This window comes from Sciurus vulgaris (assembly GCF_902686455.1).
Source record: "Sciurus vulgaris genome assembly, chromosome: 15".
Classification (NCBI taxonomy): Eukaryota; Metazoa; Chordata; class Mammalia; order Rodentia; family Sciuridae; genus Sciurus; species Sciurus vulgaris.
The window spans coordinates 69,182,318-69,207,270 of NC_136476.1; the positions used below are offsets into that span (position 1 = coordinate 69,182,318).

At 38.1% G+C, this 24,953-nt stretch overlaps 1 protein-coding gene across 4 annotated transcripts in view; it reads left to right on the top strand.

Annotated features, from left to right (window-relative positions):
• Positions 1 to 20,637: 20,637 nt before the first annotated feature.
• The window catches only part of HSDL2 (hydroxysteroid dehydrogenase like 2), a 73,450-nt gene continuing 69,134 nt past the window's right edge, over positions 20,638 to 24,953 (top strand). For all 4 annotated transcript variants that reach the window (XM_079112607.1, XM_079112608.1, XM_079112609.1 and 1 more), the window contains exon 1: positions 20,638 to 20,751. In XM_079112607.1, the coding sequence (XP_078968733.1) occupies positions 20,735 to 20,751 (17 nt within the window). In that variant the 5' untranslated portion in view covers positions 20,638 to 20,734. The remainder of the gene's footprint in view (positions 20,752 to 24,953) is intronic.

The following is a 24,953-nucleotide window of genomic DNA, read 5'->3' on the forward strand; positions in this document are numbered from 1 at the left end:
CCCTGGGTGCACCACACACATCATTATACACCATAACTAAGTGGAATTTATTCCAGAGATGCGGGATGATTCAACATATGATTATCTCAAAAGGCACAGTAAAAACATTTGATAAAATCCAACTTTTTTTTTTGTACCAGGGATTGAACTCAGGGGCACTTAACTGCACAGCCACATCCCCAGCCCTTTTGTGTATTTTTATTTAGAGACAGGGTCTCACTGAATTGGTTAGGGCCTCACTAAGTTGTTGAGGCTGACTTTGAACTTGAAATCCTCCTGTTCCAGACTCCCAAGCTGCTGGGATTATAGGCATGCTCCATGGCACCCGGCTCCAACATCCTTCAGGATAAAATCCCTAAAAAAAAAAAAAAAAAAAAAAAATGCCAGGTATAGTGTTACATACCTGTAATCCTACAACTCAGGAGGCTGAGACAGAGGTTTGCAAGTTTGAGGCCAGTCTCAGCAATATAGCAAGGTCCTAAGCAATTTAGGGAGATCCTGTCTCAAAATAAACAATAAAAATAAAAAAGGATTGGGGATGTGTCTCAGTCATAATGTGCCCCTGGGTTCAATCCCCAGTACCAAAAAGAAAAAACAAATTAGGTACAGAAGGAATGTAGCTTAACACAATAAGTGGTATATATGACAGACACATGCCTATATCATACCATGTGGGGAAGAGCTGAAATAATTTCCACTAAGATTAGGAACAAGGAAAGCATGTCTACTTTCATCACTCTTATTCAACATAGTATTGGGAGTTTTAGTTATAACAATAAGAAAAGAGACAGAGATAGTAAGCATCCAAATAGAAATGGAGGTCAAATTATTCTTGTTTGCAGATGACATGATTGTATAATTAGAAAAACTTGAGAAAGTTTTTTTTTTAATGTGATCCCCAAAGCACAGAACACAAAAGCAAAAATTGACCAATGAGATTACATCAATCTAAAAAGCATCTGTGTAGCAAAGGAAAAAATCAATAGAGTGAAGCTATAACCAACAGAATGAGAGAAAATATTTGCAAACTATTCATCTGACAAGAAATGAATTTCTAGGTTACATTAGAAACTCAATTGAACAGCAAAAAAATAAAAACAAATTAAAAAAAAATCTGACTCAAATCCGAGTGCATGCCTGTAATCCCAGCTACTCAGGAGGCTGAGGTAGGAGGAACACAAGTTTCAGGCCGGCCTGGGCAACCTAGGGAGACCGTGTCTCAAAATTAAAAAATAAAAAGGAGTGAAGTCCTGGGTTCAATCCTTAGTATTGATACCGGTCTTGGAGATCAGGAACGGGTCCTCCTGGCCCCAGTGCTGAAAATTGAACATCTGAGAAATGCCTAGGCAGTGTAGAAAACAAGTATTATGTAAGGAAAGGACAGAGACTTCTCTGAAGAGAAGGGGGCCCAGAGCTGGGTGTCCTCGGGAGTGGCTGTGTCCTTCTCTTTTATAGACTCCCCTAATTCCCTGTAAGTCCCTGACTCCCTTTCTTCTCTGTGTAAGTGCTTAAGGGCAAGAAGAGGCAGGAGTGTTGGGAAGTAGTGATCCCCAGAGGTGTCTGCAACCCATTGATGACCAGCCCTCATTCTCTCTCCACCCCCATCATTCATTATCCACGCTGACTGCCAGGCCTTTGCCCCTGCCTCAGTTTGTTGAGGAATGTGATATTTCCTGTCCCCTCAGACCAGTTGGGGCTGCAGGCGGACTGCTTTTTGGTTAAAAAAAAAAAAAAAAAAAAAGCTTGTGGGGAGCCAGTAGGCCAGCTTATTTTACAGAATTACTCTCTTCACCTTGTGTTCCCACCATCCTCCTCTATTTGTCCCCTTATAGTTTCACCATAAAAAGGTGGGGGTGTTTGAGGATGTCATTCACCTGTAGTTCCAACTATTTGAGTTGAGTCAGGAGAATCACTTGAGTCTGGGAGTTTGAGGTCAGCCCGAGTCACATATCAAGACCTAATCTCAGAAAACAAAACAAAATACAAGATGGGCAAATGACCTGGGTAGACATATTTCAGAAGAAGACGCACAAATGACCAACAAATATGTGAAAAAATGCTCAACATCACTAATCATCAGATGCAAATCAATTCCAATACCAATGAGGTATTATTTTTACCCCAGTTAGAATGGATATAATCAAACTCTCTCTCATACTCTCTCTCTCTCTCTCTCTCTCTCTCTCTCTCTCTCTCTCTCTCTCTCTCTCTCTCTCTCACACACACACACACACACACACACACACACACTGCCCCCTGAAGATGTGGACAAAAGGGGAACTCCTACATACTGTTGATGGGGATATTAATTAACCATTAAGGAAAACAGTAAGGAAGGAGGTTCCTCAAAAAACTAGAATAAGGTGTACCACATGATGTGTAGCAATCCTATTTACTGAATTAAAATCAGTATTTTGAAGAGACGTTTGCAGTTTGCACTCCCATGCTTATTGTAGCACTATTCACAATAGCCAAGATATGGAATCAACCCAGTGTCCATGTTGGTGAATAGATAAAGAACATGTGATGTGACACAAGAAATAGTATTCAGCCACAAAAACAATTATATCAAATGTGGATGGAATTGGAGGATATATATTAAGTAAAAAAAAATCAGACACAGAAAGACAAATACTATATGTTCTCACCTATATGTGGAAGCTAAAATGTTGATCGCAAAGAAGAGAATATAATAGTGGTACTGGATCTTGGAAGTGTATGGGGGAGAGAGGGTTGGAGAGAGGAAGGTTAATGAGTACAGAGGCACAACTGAATAGGAGGAATTGCTTCTAATGTTCTATAGGACAGTAGGAGAGCTGTGATTGATAACGATTGAATGTTTCAAAATAGCAAGTAGAGAACATTTTGAATGTCTTAACACAAATGATACATATCTGAAGTGATAAATATGTCAATTATACTTACCTGATCATTATACATTGCATACATGTATTGAAAGTTTATAAATATGTAGTCACTATGTGTCAATTAAAAACAAAAATTATTTAAAAACAAACAAAAATGACAAGTAAAATTTTTAATTCAAATTAATTTTAAGTTTACAAAAATTTGGCAAGAATAAGGAACTCTCATATATCTTTCCTCCAAATGACCGATTTCTTTTAACATTTTTCCACATTTGTTTTAAGCACTTCAATAAATAGATTAAGGTACATGCATACTTTGTCCTCCATAATTTAAAAGTAAATGAATATTTATTTCCCTCTACCTCTTGATACATGGTACTAAGAACACAGACATTCTCATACATAACTCTTTGCAGTGGTCAAACAAAAAAATTTTTATTGATAAGATATTTTAATCTTTAGGACATTTTCCAGTAAGTTGTACCAACAGTGTTCTTTCTTGCTTGTTTTCCTTCACAGGAACCAGTCAAGGATCATCTACTGCATTTAGTTGCCATTTCTTCTCTAACCTGTTGTAGTTCTTCAACCTTTCTTGGTCTTGTTGTTGTTATTGTGGGTTTTTTTTTTTAATGACATTGACATTTTTTATTTCTCATTCATCTCTGTGATAGTGTAAATAACCAGAGTGATTAGCCCTCCAGGGGAGATTTAGCAACTTCTGGAGACATTTTTGGTTGCCAAAAATCAAAGGGCTAGATATGGGTAGGGTGATGGTTGCACAACAGTGTGAATGTATTTAATGCCACTGAACTATACACTTAAATATGGTTAAAATATTAAATTTTATGTTAGGTATACTTCACCACAATAAATGAAAAAAGCTGGAAGGCAGTGTTACTGGCATCTACAGATTACAGGCCAGCAAAGCTGCTAAATACATTCTACTGCACTTGGGGGCCTCCCACAACAAAAGATTATCCAACCCAGAAGTTTAAAAGTGCCAACGCTGAGCCCGGCGTGGTCGTGCAGGCCTGTAATTCTAGCTGCTGGGGAGGCTGAGGCAGGAAGATGGCGAACTCAAAACCAGCTTCAGCAATTTATCAAGGCCCTGAGCAACTCAGTGAGATCTTGTCTCTAAATAAAATATGAAAAAGGGCTGGAGATGTGGCTCAGTGATTAAGTGCTCCTGGGTTCAATCCCCAGTACCAAAAAAAGAAAAAAAAAGTACCAACGTTGAGAAATCCTGGTGTAAAATATTAGCACAGCCTTGCTAAATGGATATAAATGTGTACATATTCATCAAGCAGTCTGACTTCTAGAAATACAAATGTATTCTAGGGAAATGTAATATGAGTTGTGAGCAATGTTGCATACAGGTTTTTATTACAATAATATTTACTACAGAGATACGTTTTGAAACTACTTAAATGTCTTGCATTTGTATTTCATTACAAATGAAAATGGCTAAATTAATTTGTAATACATTCATATGAAGGAAAACTATGCACCTGTTTTAAAATAAAAGTTAAGGTAGACTTGTGTGCAAACTTGGAAAAATGTCTATAATACTCTAAGTAAAATGTGTCTATAGCCAGGTGCGATGGTACATGCTTGTAATCCCAGCTGCAGGGGAGGCTGAGGCAGGAGGATCACAAATTCAAAGCCAACCTCAGTAAAAGCGAGGCCCTGAGCAACTCAGTGAGATCCTGTCTAAATAAAATACAAAATAGGGCTGGGGATGTGGCTCAGTGGTTGAGTACCCCTGAGTTCAATCTCTGGTACCAAAAAAAAAAAAAAAAAAAAAAAGTAAAGTGTCTGTAATACACTAGGTTTTAAAAAAAGATTTAAAAAAATATAGCACACAAGAACTCTTCACTATAAAAACCATTAAAATTCATGTAATAAATATTTCAGTCTTAAAGTATACATACAAAACTTAACAATGATTAACTCTAAGGCTGATATAGGGAGAACTCTCCAAATACTAGTTAAATAACGAGTGGCAATAATTAATAAAACAAGAAAAGGCACAACTAAGAGTCTTAGGGGGAAGGTTTGGAACATTATCAGAAGCAACAATTACACTCTCAAAACCCCAGGGTCTTCTCAGAAGGTGATTCGGAGGCAGAATGAGTGTCTTGTGGGTGAAGGGAAGAGAGTGGATGTTTTGAAGAGATCCTTGACTCTCCCAAAGCCATTGAAAATGTCTCATCTTGGTCACACTGTATCGTTGGCTTCTGCCCATCAGTTATATTTGACTGGAGAAGTTTTAAACATCTTAAAAGGCAAGTTGAAAAATCACAGTGGCATGTTATAACACAGTTAAAATAATGTTTTTCAAATGGTAAGTTTTGGTTCATTAATGAGTTATTGAATTCACATAGGAGGCTATGATCTACTTTAAAAACAAGACAGTTGAATTCAAATAAAATAGAAACTGTACTGAGTCTGGATAAATTATTTCTTTGTGTGGATTGTGGTCAATAAATTTGAAGATTACTGAATTATACATTTTAGAAAAATAGGCTAATGTGCAAACTCAGGGTTAGAAGAGTCCTTAGTTGATAACTTAAGTTTAAAGTTACTTTCAATGTCTTTCTTTAATATTTTAATTCACTTAGGCATTTTTAATTTCCTGTGTACTTAAAATTACTTTTTATACAAAATAATTAAAATTTTCAGACTTCAGAAATCTAAAAACAATTGAAGATACAATTTGGCCACTTTATAGTAATTTAAAAAGTATTAATAATATAAATGAATGAGAGTATCACATCTGGCTTTAAAGATACAAAGCATTATCTTCTTCAAGGCACTTCAAATGTATATATTTCACTTTTAGTCCTATAGAGAACCTCATACTATTTTGTCTTAACTCAAATTATATCACAATATTATTAATACATTAACATTTTGCTGCATTATAAAATTTGAATTTTAAAATAACAGTGCCATCTGGTGGTTATTCTGAACATATGTTCGGGAGTTTTTTGGTGTTAGTTGTAGATGGACACAACACCTTTTTTTTATTTATTTCTATGTGGTGCTGAGGATTGAACCCAGTGCCTTGCACATGTGAGACCAGCACTCTGTCACTGAGCTACAACCCCAACCCCTGAACACGTTTGTATTTCCCTTGGGTATATAGCTGGGAGAGGAATTGGTCTTTGGCATGGGGATGTCTAGTAGCTGGCAACAACATTTAACTTGAGAGGTTGCCAAACCCTTAACTGCACCGTTTTACATCCATTCCAGCAATGGATGAGGAGGGTTCCAATTTCTTCACATTCTGACCAATACTTATTTCTCTCTCTCTCTCTCTCTCTTCCTCTCCCTCTTCCTCTCTCTCTCTCTCTCTCTCTCTCTCTCTCTCTCTCTCTCTCTCTCTCTCTCTCTCTCTCTCTTTCTTGTACTAGCAGTTAAACTCATGACCTTAGGCATGCTAGGCAAACGCTCTACCACCGAAATACGCCCAAGTCACTTTTATTTTATTTTATTTTGAGACAGGATCTTGCTAAGTTGCCCAGACTGGCCTGGAACTTGTGATCCTCCTGTCTCAGCCTCCCAAGTAGCTGGGATTACAGACAAGGATGCACCTAGCATGCACCATTTTTTGATTTGTAACAATTCTGGTCATGTAAAGTGGAATCTTTTTTAATTTCCCTATCAACTAATGTTGTTGAGTATTGCAGGTCTTTTTGAGAAACATCTATTCAGATCCCTTTATTGCCTAGTCTGGCCTCAAGCTCCTGGGCTCAAGAGATCTTCCTGCCTCAGTCTCCTGAGTAGTTGGGTCTATAGGCATAGGACACTACTCCAACTCTTTGCCCATTTTTTTTTTCTTTGCCCGTTTTTTTATTCGGTTATTTATCTTTCTATTGCTGTGCTAAAAGAGCTCTTCGTAGATGCTGGATATTCGACCCTCATCAGATATATGATTTGTGGCTCTTTTCTCACATTCTGTAAGTGTCTTTTCACTTTTTTCCTTTCTTCCTCTCTTCTTCCTCTCCCTCTTCCCCCTCCTCCTTCTCTACCCTCTTCTTTTTCCTTTTCCCTCCCCCCCCCCCTTTTTTTTCAGTACTGGCGATGGAACCCAGGGCCTCACACATGCTAAGCAAGTGCTCTACCTTTCCTTTGAGCTACATCCCCAATCCTTAAACAAAACAAAACAAAACAAAACAAAACAAAAAAATTTTTTTTTAATTTTGAGACAGGTTCTTCCTAAATTGCCCAAGTTAGCTTGGGATTTGTAATCCTCCTGCCTCAGCCTCCCAGATAGGTAGGATTACAAATGCATACCACTGCAATTTCTTTTTGCTTTTTTGATGGTGTTGATGCACAAAAATGTTTTAATTCTTCTGTAGTCGAATTTTTCTTTTTTCTTTTTTTTTGCTTTGTGCTTTTGATGTCATATTTAAGAATCGATTGCCAAATTCAAGGACAATGAAGGTTTACCTTTGTGTGTTCTTCTAAGAGTTTTATAGTTTCTAAGAGTTTTATAGTTTTATAGTTTCTTACATTAAGGTCTTCGATTCATTTTGAATTAATTTTTACGTAAGGTATGAGGTAGGAGATCTAACTTCATTCTTTTGCATGTGGGTATCCAATTTTCCCAGCACCATTTGGTAAATAGACTGTTCTTACTCAAGTGGAATGATCGTGGCATATTCATTAAGAACAGTTGACCATAGATGTATAGGTTTATTTCTGACTCTCAATTCTTTTATGTTAGTCTGTGTCTATCCTTATGCCAGTACCACACTGATTTTGTTTTTATTTTTAAATTAGTGGGGCAGACATTTTTTAGAAAACTTTCATGTTCACAGAAAAATTGAGCAGAAAGCACAGAGTTCCTATATACCTCTCCCTACCATTAGCATCCCAAATTAATGTGATAGAGTTAATATGATCAATGAACCAATGTTGACACTTGATTGACCAAAGTCCACGGTTTACATTAGGATTTATGCTTTGTGTTGTACATTCTATGACTTTTAAGAAACACATAATAGTACCTATCAACTGTTATAGCATTATACACAATGGTTTCACTACTCTTAAAATCCTCTTCTCTATTGATTATTCCATCTCCTCTAACTCCTAACAACCTTTGACCTTTTTCACTGTTTCCATGATTCCACCATTTCCAGAATATCCTATAGTTGGAATCATACAGTATGCACTTGCTATTGTTTAGATTTTAAGGATCCTCCAAAGGTCCATGTGTTAAAGGTTTGGTCCCCAGAGTAGGAGGCAGCAGAAATTTGAAGAGGTGGGACCTAGTGGGAGGTGTTCCAGGCACTGAGCATATGCCCTGGAAGGGGATTGTGGGACTCTAATCCCTTCCTCCTTGCTCTTTTTGCTCCAAGGCCTGTGAGATGAGCAGTTTTGTTCTACCATGTGCCCCTGACATGAAGTGCTGCCTTGCCACAGACCCAACGCAATGGGGCCAGACAATCATGAACTGGAACCTCCAAAACCCTAAGCCAAAATATACTTTTTATAAGTTGATAATTTCAGGTAGGTCTTATAGAGACAGAAAGCTAACTAACAATACCATTTTTCAGGTTGGTTTATTTCATTTAGTACTATGTATTTATGGTTTCTGCATGTCTTTGTGACTTGAGAGCTCATTTCTTTATATCACTGAATAATATTTCATTATTCAGATATACTAGTTTATTTATATATTTGCAGTGTGTAACATGATGTTTAGATGTACACATTATGAAATGATTAAATCAAGGTAATTAATGTATTTATCACCTTATATACATTTAAGCTCTAATCTCCTAGCAATTTTCAAATATATATACACTGTTATTAACTAGTCACCATGCTGTACATTAGATCTCCAGAACTTACTCACCCTAAGTGAATTTTGTGCCCTTTGTCTTATATTGCCCCAATTCTACTCCTACCCTATCACCCTTGTGCTATTCTCTGCTTTAAAAAAATATTTTTTTAAGATTTCACATAAATGAGATCTTGAAGTATTTGTTTTTCTATGCCTGACTTATTTCACTTAATATAATTCCTAGAGACTTCCAAGATGGCAGACTAGAGGAAGGCTGCATTCCTTGTCACTCTGTGACTTCGGTTTCAAGGAGAGGTTATCTGTTTCTTGGTGAGGCAGTTTTTGCTGCTTATCAGCCCCTGCGGTTTACCCCATTTGTCTACTGCATCACCTGCAGTCAGCCAGCATATTGACGCCTTTTTGAGTGCAGATTGTTCACTGTCTGGCACCTACCATCTGCCATTTGCCTGCCTCTTGCCTGTCCATCTCCTGCCTTTCACCTACCCATCACCCACCACCCAAGGTTCACCTGCCCATCTGCAACCAGCAGACTGACTACAGACGCCAGTGGAGTGCCAGCTGCTTTTTATTGCCTGGAAGTTCATTGTCACAGTGCCTGCAGGTTTGGTTACACATGGCTGCCACCATTTTGAGACAATAGCTAGGACCTGTAGGACCCCTGGCTGGACTGACTGAGCCCCATCTCCAGGACCCCTCAGCCTGACTGACCACTCCCTGCCTCCAGGACCACCAGACCAACTGACTGCGCCCTACCACCAGGACCTCCAACCAACCACGCCCACACCCTGTGTGGCAGCTCCCCATTTGCCAACACATGTGGAAAAAGAGTGGCCATCTTGGATAATCCTGGAAGTCATATCTCCCATCTTTAGTTGGGGCAAATCTCATCCTGAGACACCTGCTGGAGGCTTGAAGCTCATTGTCAGGTACCTCTCATACATCAGGCTACAGAAGACAAGGAGATTTGAATACTATATAACTGTTATAGTGTAGATTTTTTTTCTCTCTCCTTATTGAAAAATTTTAAGTTTTTATTTCTTTACTTTTCTCACTATTTTCCTTTTGTTTACCTGTTCTCTCAGAGTCTCTTTCTGCCTTTTTGCATGCTAACAACCAACTTCTGATTAAACTCTCGCTCTTTCTATGATCTAGAACTTCTATATATTCTTTTTTTACCCCATTAACAGCTACATCCTACACCCCTCCCCATCCTCTTTGTCCTCCATTAGAAACTGTAGACCTTATTGCATGTCTATTTGTTATACTGAAGATAATTTTGAACTCATTCTGTTTATTATGACAATTTTGTTATTGTCCTCATAGGGGCTATTTGGTCTAGGATTGCATAGTGTCTGAATTGGGCACTGTTAATATTGATCTCCCCTTAAAGAAAAGGTTTTGGAAACCTATAGGGTCACTATAAGCCTATAGGGGGAAATCTGCAATACTCCAGATCGGCACTGCTAGAGGAGAAGATACATGAACAACATGAAAAAACAAGGGAAGAAAATGATCCAAACAAACCTAGATTGTATATTAATAGAATCCTGTGACAGTATGGTAGAAGAAATGTCAGAAAAGGACTTCAGATTATACATGATTAAAATGATTCATGAAGCAAAGGATGAGTTAAGAGAGCAAATGCAGGCAATGAATGATCACACCAATAAGCAGCTGAAAGAGAACTGCAGGAAGCAAAAGATCATTTCAACAAAGAGATAGAGATTCTCAAAAAAAACCCCAAATGGAAATCCTTGAAATGAAGGAAACAATAAACCAAATAAAAAACTCAATGGAAAGCATCACCAAAAGACTAGACCACTTGGAAGACAGAATCCCAGACAATGAAGACAAAATATTTAATCTTGAAAATAAAGTTGCCCAGAGAAGATGGTAAGAAATCATGAACAGAACCTCCAAGAACTATGGGACATCATGAAAAGACCAAATTTAAGAATTATCAGGATTGAGGAAGGCACAGAGATACAAACCAAAGGAATGAACAACCTATTCAATGAAATAATATCAGAAAATTTCCCAAGCCTGAAGAATAAAATGGAAAATCAAATACAAGAGGCTTACAGAACACCAAATGCACAAAATCACAACATATCCACACCAAGGCACTTTATAATGAAATTGCCTAACATACAAAATAAAGATAGGATTTTGAAGGCTTTTGCCAACTAAGAATCCTATGCCCAGCAAAACTAACCTTTAGATTCAAAGAGGAAATAAAATCCTTCCATGATAAACAAAAGTTAAAAGAATTTACAAATAGAAAGCCTGTGCTGGGGCTGGGGAGATAGCTCAGTCGGTAGAGTGTTTGCCTTGTAAGCACAAGGCCCTGGGTTTGATTCCCAGCACCCCCCCCCCCAAAAAAAAAAAAAAAAAAAAAAAAAAAAGAAAGTCTGTGCTAAGGAATATTCTCAAAAAAATATTCCATGAGAAGGAAATGAAAAACAACAATATAGGTCAGAAAAGGGAGGAACTACCTTAAAGGAAAAACCATTCAAAGGAGAAACCAAGTCAAGTTAAAAACCAAAAATAAGTCCAAATGACTGGGAATACAAATCATATTTCAATAATAACCCTGAACATTAATGGCCTAAACTCATCAATCAAAAGACAGACTGGCAGAATGAATTAAAAAGAAAGACCCAACAATATGCTGCCTTCAAGAGACTCATGTCATAGAAAAAGACATCCACAGACTAAAGGTGAAAGGATGGGAAAAAAACTACCAAAAAGCAGAGGTTTCCATCCTTATTTCAGATAAAGTAGACTTCAAGCCAAAGTTAGTCAGAAGGGATAAAGAAGGACATTTCATACTGCTTAAGGGAACCATAAATCAGGAAGACGATCATAAATATTTATGTCCCAAACAACAGCACATCCATGTACATCAAACAAATCCTTCTCAATTCCAGGAATCAAATAGACCACAACACAATAATTCTGGGTGACTTTAACACACCGCTGTCACCACTGGATAGATTTTCCAAACAAAAACTAAACAAAGAAACCATAGAACTCAGTAACACAATCAATAACCTAGACTTAACACACATATATAGAATATTCCATCCATCAACAAGTAAATTCACTTTCTTCTCAGCAGCACATGGAACCTTCTCGAAAACAGGCCATATGTTATGCTACAAAGCAGCCCACAGTAAATGCAAAAAAATAAAGATACTGCCTTGTGTTCTGTCAGATCATAATGGAATAAAATTAAAAATCAATGACAAAATAAAAAACAGACTCCAACACCTGCAGATTAAATAATATGCTATTGAATGAAGCATGTATAACAGAAAACATCAGGGAGGAGATAAAAAAAAATTCTTAGAGGGGCTGGGGATATACCTCAGTTGGTAGAGTGCCTGCCTCGCAAGCACAAGGCCCTGGGTTCAATCCCCAGCACCGCAAAAAAAAAAAAAAAAAAAAAAAAATTAGAGGTCAATGAGAACAATGATACAATGTATCAAAATCTCTGGGATACTATGAAAGCAGTACTGAGAGGAAAATTCATTGCATGGAGTGCATTCAAGAAAAGAATAAAAAGTCAACAACTAAATGACCTAACATTGCAGCTCAAAGCCCTAGAAAAAGAAGAACAGAACAACACCAAAAGTAGTAGAAGACAGGAAATAATTAATATCAGAGCTGAAATCCATTAAATTGAAACAAAAGAATTCAAAAAATTGACAAAACAAAAAGTTGGTTCTTTGAAAAAGTAAACAAAATAGACAAACCCTTGGCCACACTAATAAAGAGGAGAGAGAAAACTCAAATTACTAAAATTCATGATGAAAAAGGAAGTATCACAGCAGACACCACTGAAATACATAACATAATGAGAAACTATTTTGAAAAATCTATATTCCAACAAAATAGAAAATACCAAAGACGTCGACAGATTTCTAGAGACATATGTTTCTCTCAAACTGAACCAGGAGGACATACACAATTTAAACAGATCAATATCAAGCAATGAAATAGAAGAAGCCTTCAAAAGCCTACCAACCAAGAAAAGCCCAGGACCAGATGAATTCTCAGCTGTGTTCTACAAGACCTTCGAAGAACTCATTCTAATACTTCTCAGAGTATTCCAGGAAAAAGAAAAGGAGGGAACCCCAAACTCATTCTATGAAGCTAATATCACTCTCATACCCAAAGCAGACAAAGACACATTGAGGAAAGAAAATTTAATACCAATATCCTTGATTAATATACATGCAAAAATTCTTAACAAAATCCTGGCAAACTGTATCCAAAAACATGTTAAGAAGATAGTGCACCATGATCAAGTGGGGTTCATCCTGCGGGTTGGTTCAACATCTGGAAATCAATAAATGTAATCCATCATATCAATAGACTTAAGAATAAGAATCATATGGTTATTTCAATTGACGCAGAAAAAGAGTTTGACAAAATACAACACCCTTCATGCTAAAAAAAAAATAGGGATAGTAGGAACATACCTCAACATTGTAAAGGCTGTTTATGCTAAACCCATGGCCAACATCATTCTTAATGGAGAAAAACTGAAAGCATTGCCTTTAAAAACTTGAACAAGACAGGGATGCCCTCTTTCACCACTTCTATTCAACATCGTCCTTGAAATACTAGCCAGAGCAATTAGACAGACTAAAGAAATTAAAGGGATATGAATAGGAAAAGAGGAATTCAAGCTGTCACTATTTGCTGATGGCATGATTTTCTATTTAGAAGATCCAAAAAACTCCTCCAGAAAACTTCTAGACCTCATAAATGAATTCAGCAAAATAGCAGGATATAAAATCAACATGCATAAATCTAAAACATTTTTATACATATGCCATGAAACATCTAAAAGGGAAATGAGGAAAACAATTCCATTCACAATAGCCTTAAAAAAAAAAAAAAAAAAACAAAAACTTGGGAATCAATCTAACCAAAGAGGTGAAAGAGCTCTACAATGAAAACTACAAAACATTAATGAAAGAAATTGAAGAAATTGAAGAAGACCTTAGAAGATGGAAAGATCTCCCATGTTCTTGGATAGGCAGAATTAATATTATCAAAATGGCCATACTTCCAAAAGTGCTATACAGATTTAATGCAATTCCAATTAAAATCCCTATGACATTTCTTATAGAAACAGAAAAAGCAATCATGAAATTCATCTGGAAGAACAAAAGACCCAGAAGAGCCAAAGCAATCCTGGGCAGGAAGAGTGATGTAGGAGTTATCACAATACCAGACCTTAAACTCTACTATAGAGCAATAGTAACAAAAACAGCATGGTATCGCACCAAAATAGACAGGTAGACCAATGGTACAGAATAGAAGACATAGAGACATACCCAATTAGTACAGTTATCTCATACTGGACAAAGGTGCCAAAAACTTACAATGGAGAAAAAATAGCCTCTTCAACAAATGGTGCTGGCAGAACTGGAAATCCATATGCAGTACAATAAAATTAAACCCCTATCTCTCACCTGTACAAAACTCAACTCAAAATGGATCAAGGATCTAGGAATTAGACCTGAGACCCTTCACCAAATAGAAGAAAAAGTAGGCCCGAATCTCCGTCATGTTGGCTTAGGACCAGTCCTTAACAAGACACCCATAATACAAGAAATAAAAGCAAGAATCAATAAATGGGATAGATTCAAACTAAAACATTTTTTTCTCAGCTCAGGAAACAATCAATAATGTGAAAAGAGAGCCTGCAGAGTGGGAGAAAATCTTTTCCATACACACTTCAGACAGAGCACTCATCTCCAAAGTTTATAAAGAACTTAAAAATCTTTACACCCGAAATACAAAGAACCCAATCAATAAATGGGCTAAGGAAATGGGCAGATACTTCACAGAAGAAGATATCAGGTGATTAACAAACATATGAAAAAGTGCTCATCATCCCTAGTAATTAGAGAAATGCAAATTAAAACCACCCTAAGATTTCATCTAACTCTAATTAAAATGGCTATTATCAGGAACACAAGCAATAATAAGTGTTGGCGTGGATGTGGGGAAAAAGGCACACTGGTACATTGCTGGTGGAGTTGCAAATTGGTGCAAGCCACTCTGGAAAGCAGTATGGAGATGCCTCAGAAAATTTGGAATGGACCCACCATTTGACACAGCTATCGCACTCCTCAGTTTATACTCAAAGGACTTAAAATCAGCATACTATAGTGATGCAGCCACATCAATGTTCATAGGAGCTCAATTCACAATAGTTAGATTTGGAACTGACCTAGATGCCCTTCATTTGACGAATAGATAAAGAAACTGTGGTATATACACACAATGGAATATTATTCAGCCATAAAGAAGAATAAAATTATGGCATTTGCTGGTAAATGAATGAAGTTGGAAAATATCATGCTAAGTGAAATAGGCAAACCCAAAAAACCAAAGACTGAATGTTTTCTCTGATAAGTGCATGATAATACATAATGAGGCGGGGAGATGGGGGAAAAGAAGAATGAAGGAACTTTGGAAGTTGTAGAGGAAAATGGTGTGGAAGGGGGTGGAGGACAGAAAGATAGTAGAATGAAACAGACATCATTACCCTATGTACATGTATGATTACATGAATGGTGTGAATCTATATTGTGTACAACCATAGAAATGAAAAGTTGTACCCCATTTGTGTACAATGAATCAAAACAGTCGGTAAAAATAAAAACATTTTAATAATAATAAAAATTAATAATTCCTTCCATGTTTTCGCAGATGACAGAATTTCCCACTTTTTTTTTTTTTTGTATCAGGGACCAGAATTGAACCCAGGGGCACTTAATCATTGAGCCACAACCCTAGCCTTTTTTTATATTTCATTTTGAGACAGAGTGTAACTGAGTTGCTTAGGGCCTTCTTAAGTTGCTGAGGCTGGCTTTAAATTTGCAATCCTCTTGCCTCAGCCTCCCGAGTCACTGAGATTATAGGTGTGTGCCACCACACCTGGCAGGATTTTCTACTTTTTAAAGGCTAAATAGTATTTCAAATCACACACAAATGCACACACATATACACTGTTAACTTTCCATTGCTGAGACAAAATACTTGACAATCAACTTAAAAGGAGGAAAAAGAGTTATCTTGCCTCAGTGTCAGAGTTTCAGTCTATGGTTGCTTTACTATTACTTTTGAGCCTGTATCAAAACAGGATATCATGGCAGGGAGCACAAAGCTGCTCACTTCATGGTGGAGAGAGAGAGACAGAGAGAAGCCAGGGTTCCAATAACCTCTTCAAGGGCAGACTCCAATGACCTAAATTCCTTCCTCTGGACCCCATCTTATAAAGGTTCCACCACCTCCCAAAAGAACCCTTAGTTGGAGACCAAGCCTTCAACACATGAATTTGTGGGTGGGTGGGACATTGAAGATTCAAATCATAACACACCCACGTCACATTTTAAAACATCCACTCATGCATTGATGCATGCTTAGGGTGATTCCATATCTTGGATATTGTGAATCATGCTGCAATGAACACAGGAATGCAGTTATGTTTGATATAATGATTTCATTTTCTTTGGCTTTATCTATAAACTTCCCTCTCAGAACGGTTTTTACTGTATCCAATAAATTTTGATATATTGTGTCTCCATCTTCATCTGTCTCAAGATTTCAAAAAATTTTACTTTGGTTTCTTCTTTAACCCATTGGTTATTTTGGAGAGCATTGCTTAATTTCCACATATTTGTCTTATAATCATTTAAGTTGATAACTACTTAACTTTGGCCACATAAACAATTTCTACAGTTTAACTTCTCTGCTCACATTTTGTTATCAATGTCACAATTTACACCTTTTACTTTTACTTTGTGTATTCATGACCAAATTATTGTGGGCATAGTTTTTTTAATTTTATTTTAAACTTTTATACTAAAGTTATAAGATATTTTTACACCATTTTTAAGAGTGTTCTGAATTTGACAGTATCATTACCTTTTCTTTGGTACCTGGGGATTTAACCAAGGGGTACTTAACCACTGAGCCACATACCCAGCACCACCCCCCCTCTTTATATTTTATTTATTTATTTATTTATTTTCAGACAGGGTCTCATTAGGTTGCTTAGGGCCTTGCTAAATTTCTGAGGTTGGCTTTGAACTAACGATCCTCTTGTCTTAGCCTTCCAAGCTGCTGGGATTATAGATGTGCGCACCAACCTATAATGCCCGCAACTTTCTGCTACTTTAAGCCACCAAGTTTGTGGTGTAACGTGTATGGCAATCAAGGAAACATGCACTGGGACTTTTCATCCACACATCTTTGAAACCTATAAGGCTATAAAATGTATTATTTCCAGCTTTGTTATATAATGTGCTTGCTCAAAGTAGCTCATCAACATCTTCATTTGAGTGTCCCATGCAATTCTGAATATGCTGAGTTTGAGATGACTGTTTTCCACTGTGATGGGTTTTTACTAATTAAATTACAGGTTTAGAGGTTATAAAAAAAAAGCAATACAATAGTTTTAAAAAGACAGTTTATTTCTTTTTCTCATAACCAGCATGGAGATAGGTACATGGTCCAGGGTGAAAAGGCAACTCTGTTCTTTGAGATCATGCAGGGACCCAGGTTCTTTCCACATTGTTTGCTCTATCACACCCTAAGACAGTTGTTTTCAAAATGAGTAAATTTTCCCTGGATGAGTAAATTTTCAGTCCTATCCTAGCTCTACTGAATCAGAAACATCAGTTGTAACCCAGCACTTCTTTTTCTCCTCTGCAGTACTAGAAATGGAACCCAAGGCCTGGTACATTTTAGGCAAATGAGCTCCCACTGAGTTACATCCCTGGTCCTTTTAAAATTTTTATTTTGAGACAGGGTCTCACTAAATTGCCTAAGCTAGTTAATTGTAATACCTCAGCCTCCCAAGTAGCTGGAATTACAGGAATGTACCATTATGCCAGTTTTTTTTTTTTTTTTTAATTTTGAAAAAATAGTGGTTAAATTTACCATTGTTAACCTTTTTTTTTTTTTTGGCAGTGTGGGATGGAAGAGCCAGGGCTAAGCAAGCACTCTGCCATTTTTAAGTATACGGGTCAGTGGCATGAAGTACACTCACACTGTGTATAATCATTACCGTCCATCTCCATCTGTCTCCAAAACTTTTTTCATCTTCCAAAACTGAAATTCTGTACCCCTTAAATAATAACTCACGTCCCCTCCTACTGGCTCCAGACAACCACCACCTTTCTGCTTTGTCTCTTTGAATTTGATTACTCTATGTCCCTCATGTAAGTGGAGGTATACAGTATTTGCCCTTTATGGCTTATTTAACTTAACATGATTTCAAGATTTATCCATGTTGTAGCATAAGCCACCACCATTTCCTTTAAGGGTGAATTAATATTACATTGGACATTCCACATTTAGTTTATCCATTCATTCAAGGGACACTTTTAATTTTTTGGCTGTTGCAAAGAATGCTGCTACAAAAATGGGTATAGAAATCTCTCTGTGATTTTTTCCTTGGGGTATATGCACAGAAGTGGAACTGCTGGGTCATGTGGGAATTTTTCTTTTACATTTATTTTTTCTTTAGTCTTGCTAAGTTGCGAAGATTGGTCTCAAACTTGCGATCCTCCTGTCTCAGCCTCCTGAGTCTTTGGAATTACAAGCACATATTTCTGTGTCTAGCTATTTTTAGTTTTTCAAGGAATCACCCTCTTGTGCAAAGTATGTTTTAATAAGCCCTCCAAGTGATTCTGATTTATGCTAGTTTGAGGACCACTGTCCTAAGATTTCATCTTAATTCCCATGAAGATTGACTGAGGTCCATATCCATGTCCCAGCCTACAGGAAGGAAGAGGAAAATTGAGGCAAGCGATACTCTTGTAAGTAATATAGACGTTGCTTAACTCACTTCTGCTAACATCCCATTGGTAAGAAAATCTCATGACTACACATCCCTGCAAGAGTAACATAGCTAAATGTTTCCTGTGGATGAAGGCACAAGAGTGGTCTGCTGCAGGATTCCTGATCCAGTATCCCCAATCTTGGTTGTGGAACCACCATCCTCCCAGGAATTTATACCGGAAATCCAACAGTCATCTCTGACATCACATCTAATCATAGTTAAATCCGGTCAGTTCTTCCTCTTAAGTCTCTTCATTTCCACTATTACTGCTTTAGGTCAGATTACCTATAACTTTTCTTATTATGCTATTATGGGTTTCTGTGCCTCCATCTACTCCCAAGCTATTCTTTATATTGCAGGCAGAACATTTTCTACTCTGTTCATCCTAAGCCAAAATCGTTCATCTTCTAAAACCAGATCTAATTATGTTCACAAGTCCTCTTCTTCCTCAGTGCTTCCTTCCTCATATTAATCTAATGCTAGGTTAATCACGGTAATGGTGTAGGTCATGGATAACTCCAAATCATACTTTAACACTAGACAAAATATTGAATACAATGGATTAAATTTAAATTTTCTTAGTAAAACTACCTCTAATTATTTAGGAATAAATTTACCTTCTACAAAAGCCACCCAAAAGTTTAAAAACAGTGTAAATACAGAGGTTCAGTTTCACAAAATATTGGTGGTATGACTGAAAAGTTGCCTGAGATTTTTGGTTTGCTACTTAGCTAAACTCTCCTTTGCTTTTACAAATGGAAACAGAAGCACACCACTCAAGGGGAATCTGAAAGACCAAGGACATAAGGGCTTTCAAAAAGGATGAGCGTTTTAGACTTTATGGAAGAGGTGCCACACTATTACCAAGAGTCCATCATATCTAAGAAATATATATACCTTTCAGCAAAAGCTCCCAAGAATTAGTGGAGAGTTCATCTTTTCAAGTAACCGTCTTTACAACCCTTTTTCTAAGACAATATTTAGAGTAGTCTAAAAGACACTGCCTACTCATCGTACCTCCCATATAGACATGGAGATCTTGTCCTGGATCTCAAGTGACCTATGCGTGGTAGGTGCTAACCATTTGCTGAATAAATAAATTCCTCCAGAGACTCCAAGAATCATATCATGGATCACAAGTTCAAATGCTTGTAAGAGACTGGCAGGTTGGGCAGGTGACATAAATGAGTAAATAGAGCCATTACAGGCCTATAATAAACGAGGCAGTTACATACCCCATCTCGAGGTAGTTTCTTTAAGTAGACGTCCTATATCAATCTCCTTAGAGTTCTGTCTACCCCTACAAAATACAAAACAATTCATTTCAAATATGCCACGGTCTTTGGTTCATTTAGGGTAGCTGAGTTACATCCAGGCTTAATTCCCCAAAGGAAAACCGAATCCCAGAATTGACCTCAATCTAGGAGTAAACTTTCTCCAAATTTGGCTTTTGCTGCCGAGATTCAGTATGAATTCTTCAGCGCGACTTCTGCAAAGATCTCTGTTCCAGAAACTGCCCTCTCACCACAGACAAGCGAGGTCAGGAAGGCTTTCGTCCAAATTGGATGGGCGAGTGGAAATGCAACCCTTGCTGGCTTCTGGCCCAAAGTGCATTTCTGCCAACGGAAAGCATTGGTTAAGTGGGGCGTCGGAGACCGCAGCGGGCCGGGAGCCAGGCGTGGGGATGGGGTGGGGACAGCAGGTGGAACTGTAAGGTCGAAAGCCAAAGCACCCCACGCAGTCCCTCGAACTCAGGGTCCCCTGAGGACCAGCCACTCGCCTGGCCCGCAACTGGCACTACAACAAACCCCAGGCGCCGGGAAGGACATAAGTAACAATTGACGCACCCAGTACGCCAGACGCGGGCGGAGGTCGATTGTCACGGTAGAACCCCGGGAGAGGGGCGGGGCGGAGGTGCCTCTCAAGGCGCTTGCGCAGAAAGCCTGTTTCCAGGGCCCTGGTAGAACCGGGGACGGACACAAACGCCGAGCGCCGGAGGCCCAGCGCGTGCGCAGGCGCACTCAGCGATCCCCGCCTTCCTCGAGGGCCCAGCCCCTGCGGGTCTCGGGGGCGGGGCCTCGGGGGCGGGGCCGTTGCGGGGCTCCATGCGCAGTGAAGTTGCGCCTTGTACTCCCCGCTGGCCGCTGCCGCCACCTCCTCAGGTCTGCGGAAGTCATGTTACCCAACACCGGGTAAGGGGATGGGGGCGATTGCGGGAGAGACCGGGCTGGGTGAGCGCGCGGCGCGGTGGGGTCGCAGCGGATCGCCGGGCCAGTGAGGTTGCTGGACGTTGGGTACCTGGGCTCTGCAGTAGTGCGTGAAAAGTGACCCCAAGTTGTGTACTGCAGGGGGCTGCAGTGAAAAATCCTCTTCCGCAGGTGAAGAACCTTGGGTGGGTTTCCCACTACTTAGCCCTACCCTTGGGTTTAGGAGCAGTGGCGTGTGACTAGCTGACTGCCTGACAATTCTAGGTGAAAGGTCACTGGAACAAGCTAGTGACCTTGGAGTTTCCACTTGTTCTGAACACTTGATTTTAGAGTTATAAAATAATAGCATACTTAAATGATTTTTCAATTTGGTAACACATTAAACTGCCCTTAAAATGCGAGTATCTTTGGGGAGTGATTCTTCTTTCAAAATTTAAGTGAGATAACATATTAAAATTTACCATCCTAAACATTTTTAAGTGCACCGTTTTAGTGTAGGGTTAGGTATGTTCACATTGTTGTGCAGCCGATCTCCAGAACTTTTCATCTTGCGGAAACAGAAACTGTGTCCACTAAACAGTGCCTCCCAGTTTTCCTCTACCGCAGTCCTTGGCAACTCCATTCTACTTTATGTTTCTATGCCGTTTGGGTATTTCGAGCTGAAAGACAACATACATTCTGTATTATCTTGAAACAGGCACATAGCCAAAAGACTTAAATAGTTCAAAACGCTGTGAAGTAAATAAGAAACTTTAAAATCCATTCTCCGGGCCACTTTCTGATCTTTTCATTATGTTGGTTTCTAAACTATTTTGTATACCATCCAAACAGGGACACTTATTTTTAAAAATAGTAGCAAACTCCATTTTGGCTTTGCTTTTACTTACTATGTCTTGGGATTTTCAGTATATGCAGATCTTCCTTCCTCCTCTTTAATGATTGCATAATCTAGTACACAGTTTTACCTTTATTTAGTTAACTTGTGCCCTATTTTTGGATACCGGACCCTTTCCAGTCTTTTTGTTATTCCAGCTTTGCTTCCGTGATTATCCCTGAATTCATCTGTTTGCACAGTGAATGTGTGTGTTTGTGAGCATATCTCTAGGATAAATTCCTGGAGGTGAAATTGCAGAATCAGAGTATATGTACTTACATTTCGATCATTGTTACAAGATACATAGATATTTGCCTCCAAAAGTGTTGCATAAGCAAAAGGATGAATGGGGTTTCCTAATCCAACCTGTTGATTTTGGTCAGATAATGAAAATCTAATTAGAGAGAAAATGACTCCTTGCAATACTTAAAATTTGTATTTGTTTCATCACAAGTGAGGATGAGGCTCTCCTAATAAATATAAACCATGGAGCTGTTTAACTCCCAGAGGATATTTGGCAATATATGAGAAGATTTTCGATTGTCATAATTGTGGGGAGATTATAATGGCATATAGTGAGTGGAGTCACTAGATGCAGGTAAACATCTTAAAATGCACAGACAGCTTCTACAACAAAACATTAGTCCAAAATGTTGTCAGTAGTGCAGAGGTTGAGAAACCATGGTTTAAAGCCGTCTGTGTGTCTTTTTAATGGCTGGGTTACCCAATGAGATTTTTGATTGATCTGTGAGAACTTGCATATTTTAAAAATTTATCCTTTATCACATGTGTTACAAATATTTTCTCAGTTCTTCAAAAATTATGGGTTGGATTTGATTATGCTCTTTGTTTAACATGAATTACTGTATTTTTATGAAGTCAGAACTATTAAGTCTTGCCGGCTGTGGTGGCACACACCTGTAATCTTGGCAGCTTAGGAGGCTGAGGCAGGAGGATCTCAAGTTCAAAGCCAATCTCAGCAAAGGTGAGGTGCTAAGCAATTCAGTGAGACCCTGTCTCAAATAAAATACAAAATAGGGCTGGAGTTGTGACTCAGTGGTTGAGTACCCTGAGTTCAATCTCTGGTACCAAAAATAAATAAATAAATAAATAAATGAAAAAAAAAACCTGAGTCTTTTAAGACTTTTGTGTTTTTGGAACATACTCATAAGACCATGTGTCATGTTCACAGCCCAGTTGTGCCAGACCAAAGAACGTGCCCAAAGACAGCGTCCAAGACATGTGATTTATTGGGGAAAGCTTATAAGGGATCAGCAACTGCTCCAGTTCAGTGACAACAAACTGAATTGGTAGCTCTTCTGTTCCTTGCATTGCTTTGCCAAGCAGTGACTTCTCTATCTCACAGTGTTTTTTCCAGTGACAGCCAGCTGGACAAATGACACATATTCTTTCCAGTGTTATTAGTTTGGCACCCTTCCTACTCAGAGAAGGGTTTTATACCTTAGGCTGCAGAAGCAGTGGCGTCATCAGCATTAGCTCGCTTACTTGACCAACATATCAAGGAGCAACACATGTAAGAAAGTAGCTTTCTACATATAACACTAACTTGCCTGAGTTCCTAGTGTGCATAGGAGAAAGCCAGTGTCTTTCAAGATACAATGTATTTGGACTTTCTAGCTCAGGCTTACTGTCATTGTTCCCTAGGATTTTTGGGAATAGAAAGGGGGCATTCAGGAACATGGTGTTTTATTTTGTGTATATATATATGTTTAAATATTTATTATATATGTTTAAACATATATATGTTTTAAATTAATGTTCCAGTGTTTTTATGGTTTTCTATTATTTAAAAAAAAATTTGTGTTATTGATGGGGATCAAATCCAAGGCTTCATAAATGCTAGGCAAGTGCTCTAGCACTGATCTACTCCCCTAGCCCCTATTTTTATTTTTTAAATATATTTTTTAGTTATAGGTGGACATAATACCTTTATTATATTTTTATGTGGTGCTGAGGATTGAAGCCAGGTGAGGACTGAGCCATAACCCCAGCCCCCCTTATTTTTATATTTTTATAAATATTTTACATTTATGGCATTTATATGTGTGTGTATGTGTATGTGTTTGTGTATGCATATTTTGCATTCAGATTTTTAAAAAGTAAGACAATTTTTTTATTGTAAACAAATGAGATACATGTTTTTTCTCTGTACATGAAGTAAAGGCATACCATTTGTGTAATCATAAATTTACATAGGGTAATGTTGTTTGATTCATTCTGTTATTTTTTCCCTTCCCCCACCCCTCCCACCCATCTTTTCCCTCTATGCAGTCCTTCCTTCCTCCATTCTTGCCCCCCTCCCTAACCCTAACTCTAACCCAAACACTAACCCCTCCCACCTCCCATTATGTGTCATCATCCACTTATCAGCAAGATCATTTGTCCTTTGGTTTTTTGAGATTGGCTTATCTCACTTAGCATGATATTCTCCAATTTCATCCATTTGCCTGCAAATGCCATAATTTTTCATTCTTTATGACTGAGTAATATTCCATTATATATATACACCACAGTTTCTTTATCCATTCATCAATTGGAGGGCATCTAGGTTGATTCCACAGTCTGGCTGTTGTGAATTGAGCAGCTGTGAACATTGATGTGGCTGTATCTCTGTAGTATGCTGATTTTAAGTCCTTTGGGTATAGGCCGAGGAGTGGGATAGCTGGGTCAAATGGTGGTTCCATTCCAAGTTTTCTAAGGAATCTCCACACTGCTTTCCAGAGTGGCTGTTGTTGCTTGTATTCTTGATAATCACCATTCTAATTGGGGTGAGATGGAATCTAAGGGTGGTTTTGATTTGCATTTCTCTTATGACTAGTGATGTTGAACATTTTTCCATATGTTTGTTGATTGCTTGGAGATCTTCTGTGAAGTATCTGTTCATTTCCTTAGCCCATTTGTCGATTGGGTTATTTGCTTTCTTGGTGTAGAGTTTTTTGAGTTCTTTATAGATTCTGGAGATTAGTGCTCTATCTGAAGTATGATTGGCAAAGATTTTCTCCCACTCTGTAGGCTCTTTCTTCGCATTGCTGATAGTTTCCTTTGCTGAGAGAAAGCTTTTTAGTTTGAATCTATCCTTTGCTGAGAGAAAGCTTTTTAGTTTAAATCTATCCCAGTTATTGATTCTTGCTTTTATTTCTTGTGCTATGGGAGTCCTGTTGAGGAAGTCTGGTCCTAAGCCGACATGTTGAAGATCTGGATCTACTTTTTCTTCTATAATCTGCACGGTCTCTGGTCTGATTCTGAGGTCCTTAATCCATTTTGAGTTTAGTTTTGTGCATGGTGAGAGATA